Source organism: Nothoprocta perdicaria, unplaced genomic scaffold (assembly GCF_003342845.1).
Source record: "Nothoprocta perdicaria isolate Ctin4 unplaced genomic scaffold, notPer1 scaffold_38, whole genome shotgun sequence".
NCBI classification, from domain to species: Eukaryota; Metazoa; Chordata; class Aves; order Tinamiformes; family Tinamidae; genus Nothoprocta; species Nothoprocta perdicaria.
Genome location: NW_020455621.1, coordinates 426589 through 432554, shown reverse-complemented (window position 1 = coordinate 432554; position 5966 = coordinate 426589). Strand labels below are relative to the sequence as shown.

The window sequence follows — 5966 nt, the reverse complement described above, 5'->3', positions numbered from 1 at the left end:
TTAGATCAGACAGATTTAGTTTAATGGGGAGTTTCAGCCACAAGCCTAGAATAGCCTTGTTAAAGTGCTATAACCTGTGGGCAGTTCAGAGCTGAAATATGCCAGTGATTGTGTAAAGGAGATCACATTTAGATTCAAGACTTGGTTCCGTTTGAGCAGATCTGTTTTAACAAAGCTACCCATAAGCAGTTACAGTTAAGGCTGCAGAGATAACAGAATGTATTTCAGTACTTGCTGACAAAATGTTTCCACGGGTAATTCCCACAATGCAACAATGAGAGAAATAAGACTGACCTCACTTTTCACATCTAAGAACGGTTGGGTTCACTTCCTAATTTTAAACCATCTGTCTCCAGGAGTTAGATAAATACTAGTTTTCATCTTCTTTGAACATTTTGCTCAAGTATTCAACTAGTGCTACAAGCTCAGGATTTCCCCCAAGTGCTTCAATTTGTTTATAGGCTTCAGATTCAAGCTCTTTCAGCGTATTCCGAGTGTACTCAAATGAACCTACATTTTCAAGATAATGTACACAGTACTTTTTTATGTCTATGTTCTCTGTCCTTTGACGTAAAATGTTTTGCACCTGAGTACTTTCAGGTCTTGACCAAATTGCATGAATAGTTGGGAATGAGAACTTGCCCTCAGTTAAGTCTTCACAAAAACTCTTGTTTTCACTATATTCTTTGGAGTGCAGGTTGGCATAGTCATCCCTTATTTGGAAGAACAGGCCAAGTGTGTTAAGTAGTGGTTTTAAGTCTTTTTTGTAGTCTGAAAATAGCTGCATGAGGCCTACAGCTAATCCAAACAGACCACCTGTCTTTTGGAGTACCATAGATTTATATTCATCTTCTGTAGGACATGTGTAAGTATCTCTCCAGTAAATATCCAGGCCTTGACCTTGATGGAGTTCCAGTAGCTGACGGGTAAAAACTTTAACAGCATCTGGGTGATCAAGGGTTAAAACCTTCTCTAAGCCAAGGAAATAAACATAATTAGCACAGTTGATTACTGATGGAATCCCATAGATACTGTGTGCCACTGGAAAGCCTCGTCGGAGCTTGGAGTTATCTTCAATATCATCCACAAGTAGGCTTGCATTGTGCAACATCTCTGTCACTTCAATGATAACCTATTATGAGAAAAGAAAATAATTAAATCTCACACTAACTTAACCTCTAATTTTGCAAGACATTTAAAATTGGTAYGGTTTTCAAGTATGAAAGCTGTAGCGATAGGCAATACCATTTACATCAACTGTTCTTCTCACTGTCAGTACCGATTTATGATTCTCTTCACCAGTCAGCTTGCTGCAAGTCCTGCATGACACTGCTTGTTTTTTTTAATGTTTTCCAATTCGAACTGAACTTCCTCCTATTTCTACTCATCGGCTTATTTTCATTGTTGCTACAATCCTTCTAAAATGGGACACTGTCGAGCTTAACTGTCTAGCTAAGCTAGAACTGCTGATCATAGAAAGAAGTTGAACAAGCAAAGCAGCGACACAGCATGGCCGTAAGTTTGGCTTCACTAACCTAGGATCTCCTAAAGTCAGTTTTTGGGTATCAGCCACAAACACATCTGACATAGGCTTTGTTTAGATAAGCAGACAGACTTCATTCTTCTTTCTCCAAACTTCTCTTTGAAAGATCTGGAAAATTCTTGGCAAAACTGCAACTGCTACATTTTCTTTGGAAAGGGTCTTAAACCCCCCYACTTTTTTACTGACAAGCCAGTAACAAAGACTGAGATGCTTAAAATGCACCTTGACCCTGGGGCTGTTCTCAAATAGGACAGCTCAATATATAGTTTTAACATATGATCTAATTGTACAGCCCTTACTCAAGGAACAGGTATATTCAGTACCTTTTTAAATGGAAACAAGATTACAGATATGGAGTTGTACACTGCACCAGCTCTCTGCAAAACACACTTGATCCATGCAACTTTGAAGCCAATCTGTAATTATTTATGGTAGCTTCAAGCTTTGCACTCAAATGAGTCATCTAAACAACTGCTTCTGAAAAAATAAACTAAGATCACCGTTTAAACAGTGGCAAGTACCTAGCACAGCCCTTTTTGCTTAATGCTGTAGAAAGTAGAGGGACATGGCTGCTGCAAGTCTTTTCTTAAGTAGCAAGACACATTTAGTGTTAAGTGACTACTGTCCCAAAGGTTAAAAAAGAGAAGCAACTGAGGTTTTGCTGGAGATGCACATGACAGAGGTACCAACGGCACTAATGGCCATTGATCAGTTAGCGAGKGAGGCCTTGTGACCTGTGAAAAAATAATTACTGCTCATTGATATTATCATAAAGGCTAACGCAACTTAAATGCAACTTCATAATAATGCCTGAATACTCGCTCTCTCTTATGTCTGTATCAGTAGAATAAGAGTCTCTATTTTCTTCATTCATCCTGCTGTTTTTTGTACAAGCCTACTACAGTTATTTTGTCAATTTATTTCACTTTATTCCTGCAGTAAATTTTGCAGCTTCTAGACACTTAGGGTGTCATTAAAATGAGKTCATGACTGTTTAACCTCATGGCTATTTAAATTATCTTGTGATCTTCAGGAGATACCAAGTAGCCTTCTGAGGAATCAGGAAGACTGGTCTTTATAACAGTTGAAGAACCAGTGCAGTGTATGATACTTTCTTACACTCCATCTAATCAGTGGCTGCTCTGAGACAGCTTTTTACCTTCCCTGTAATAACTTAGAAATTTGCTCGATCCTATGCTCTCATTTCAGCATGTTACTTGGTAGAAGAAAGTTAACCTGACAAACCTGATTTTCTTTAACTCAGCAAGGTGAAGTGTCTCAGTGCAGTATAACAGCAGCACTAGAGATGCAGCAAGTGAAAAAGACCACTTGTCTGGAAACTGTGACGTTGTGACAGCCAACAGTAAAACTGACTTGACTGCCAAGGAACAGTAGCTTCAATTATAGTTTATTTAGGCAAGCTAAAGACAGAACAAAGACAGAAAAAAAAAAAAGAAAAAAAAAGAACCACCACTCATGGAGGATTTAGTGATCAGTCTTATTCCAGCACAGTTAGGCGTAGGAAACTTTCTATTCTGAACTTTGCTAACCATGGAATCAAATAGTAAGAACATTGGAACAAGTCCTAAGAAGGCTGAGATACGTTAAACTGATGACTAGATGACTTAAGGGACTAGGTAGTCCCCTAAACTTTTACAACCTAAGGTTATTGAGATTAGTACAATTATGAAAAATAAAAATTGTGACAAGTTGAACAGCAGAAGATATAGGGTCTTACTTTTTCTTCTGATAACCTGTAGAATGAAAGCATTGAGCTGCATCACAAGCAATATCCACAATAAAGGAAACATTACAGTATCCATTTGATTTGTAAAGAAAAATAAACAAGGATCAAGTTCTCAGAAACTCCTAATATGACCAATTTAGAGAGACAGGCCAAACTGCTAAGCTTCCAGTCACATAGAAGCACTGCTGCTTTAACTGTAGTGTTCAACATGCCTGAGTTTCATTCTCACAGGCGCTAAGCAAAAGGGCAAATCCAGATGGACATCAGAAAAAATCTTCACCATGAAAAGCTTTCAGCATTGGAAAAGGTACCCAGAAAGGCTGTGAAATCATCTTCAGAAACTTCAAAGCTTCAGTCTGAGAAGCCTGAAGTGAGAGGTTATCTTGCATAATCTCCAAAGGTTCTGTGATACTAGAATAAGTCCATATACAGTGTATATACACTAAATTGTGTATTTTAAGTTATATTTGGAAATAGCTACTTTTAACCTTGTTGCTTAGTTACATAGCTACATTAGCTAACAGGAAGCCAGATGAAAGAATTTGGCAAAAAGAATCTATGGCCTAAGTTAAAAATATAAATATCAAGGAAATGTAATCTCTTCTTCCACTACTTAAAATAGCTARAATCACTTTACACTTGAARAGCCCCTCARGCAACCCTAACATTGTCTCCCTCAYRCACACTGAGGGGGTAACTCAGCTTAAGCATTAGTGCAATTAACACAAGACCAGCTGGATAAAACTGTCAAAACCACCCATTTGGCTATTTTTATTCTTTATATTGTATTGGATATGGAGAATCTTCTGTATTCTAGAGATAACAGCTTAGCCGAACTATAGCTTTGAGGAGACTGTTTCATTTCACAAAGTCATGATGTGCAAATACACTGCCATGCATCTTGCACAGGGATGTCCAAGAGAACAGGGAAGGAGAGATCCTGCTCTGATGCTTCTCATCTAGGAATAAGGAGTCTAGACTATGATCAGAATTCCACAGTAAGGCTCAGAATAATAAATGTTGCCTTTGATATTTTTGTATGAAGTCTTAAGAAATGGACTTCAATACTACATTCAGGTATTTTAAGATAGCTGGCTTATTTTATAAATCATAGCTCAGCATTAGCAGGAGTGGGTTACAATGGCAATCGATCATCAACAGCTGAACAGACTGAGCACTTCAAATGAAGTAGTTATTCTGCATGAGAAACCACAGCAATCTTTCAGTGTTACACCAAAGTCAAAGCTTCACAGTAAAATTGTTTTCCTGAAAGCTTAACTTATTCAACAATTAGTGCTTTTAATATTTCTGATGATTTATACTATTATTAAAAAATCCTTTATCTATAGTCTTCCAAGAAAGATAACAGCTTTCTAAAAATAATCAGTGAATACCTGTATTTTATCTTCTGGAACGTTCAGCCAGTGATTAAAAGCCTGGGACAATTTGGTTCTCACTTGCTTACCTAAAATGAAAATATTGTTATAGGCAATTGTAAAATCAGATAAAGTCTATTAAGGATAACAATTTCTCCTTCTCAGCTACCACCAATTTAAGACAATAAGCTGATCAGTTTGATCACTTCAACTGAGATTTCACTTGAAAGGAGAAATAAAGCATTACAGTAAGTGCAGCTTTTTTCCCTCATCGTATGCAACCATTTCTTTTGTCAGCTGCTTCCATTTCAAGGTAGGATGTAGAAGCACTGAAAATACAAGTTATCTATTTTCATGATACTGTATTTAGCTCTGACAATTTAAGTAACAGATTTTCAGCCTCTTGGTAGCCTATACAGATCAGCTTACTGTGAATTAAACTGTGGTTTGCCAGGCACGTTGAGTTTGTCCATTCAAACTTGCTTCATTGGTAGTGGAAGACATAGTTGTTGTCTTCTATAGACAACAAGAATAGCTACTGCTTGTTTTCATGTCCCTTTCCCATAATTCAATCCTTTCCCCACATCTACTGACATCTCTAAAACAGAAAGGTGACATTTGTCGTGATTCTATTTCAGAACTGTACAAAATATCTTACTCGGGGCAGAACAATAAAGGAGAGCTTTCCATGAATGTAGCTATTTATTTTGAACCCCAGAAGTCTACCTAAGAATAACAGGATTTGTTCTACTTTGATTCTCAGCCAAAGTAACAACTAGCCAATCACCTATTTCAGAAAGCAAACACCACCCAAAAACAGATTTTAATGACTGTTTCCAGATGTGCTATACTTGAAGGTTTTTTTTTTTTTTTTAATAAAAGTTAACCCATGTACTATAATTTCATGACACTTAATAAACTGCAATAGTCTACTGGCAGATATCTATTCAGGCTATCTTCATTGAAGATCAATATGGAATCAAGTATTAAACAATCAACCCTTACCCCACACTAACACACAACACCGCTCTGAGCTTTAAGCAGCTCAGCTACCTTTAAGATCTGTGAATAATTGCAGGACAAGTTCAGGCAGACACCCCTGCACATACAGTTCACAGCAACAAAGTCAAGAGAAACAGCCGTAAGCCTTAAAGCAGTGCCACCTAGACAGTGAGGTTTTAATTATTCCTCTCAAATTCTAAAATAACAATTCCAACAATTCCAACAATTCCAACAATTCCAACAATTCCAACAATTCCAACAATTCCAACAATTCCAACAATTCCAACAATTCCAACAA

The 5966-nt window shown here is 37.2% G+C and overlaps 1 protein-coding gene across 1 annotated transcript in view; it reads right to left on the bottom strand.

Annotated features, from left to right (window-relative positions):
• Positions 1 to 5966, bottom strand: part of GGPS1 (geranylgeranyl diphosphate synthase 1) — a 12979-nt gene continuing 7013 nt past the window's right edge. The window contains exons 2-3 of the mRNA XM_026044744.1: positions 4685 to 4755; positions 1 to 1132 (exon numbers count right to left, since the gene is read on the bottom strand). Of these exons, the coding sequence (XP_025900529.1) occupies positions 371 to 1132; positions 4685 to 4755 (833 nt within the window). The 3' untranslated portion in view covers positions 1 to 370. The remainder of the gene's footprint in view (positions 1133 to 4684; positions 4756 to 5966) is intronic.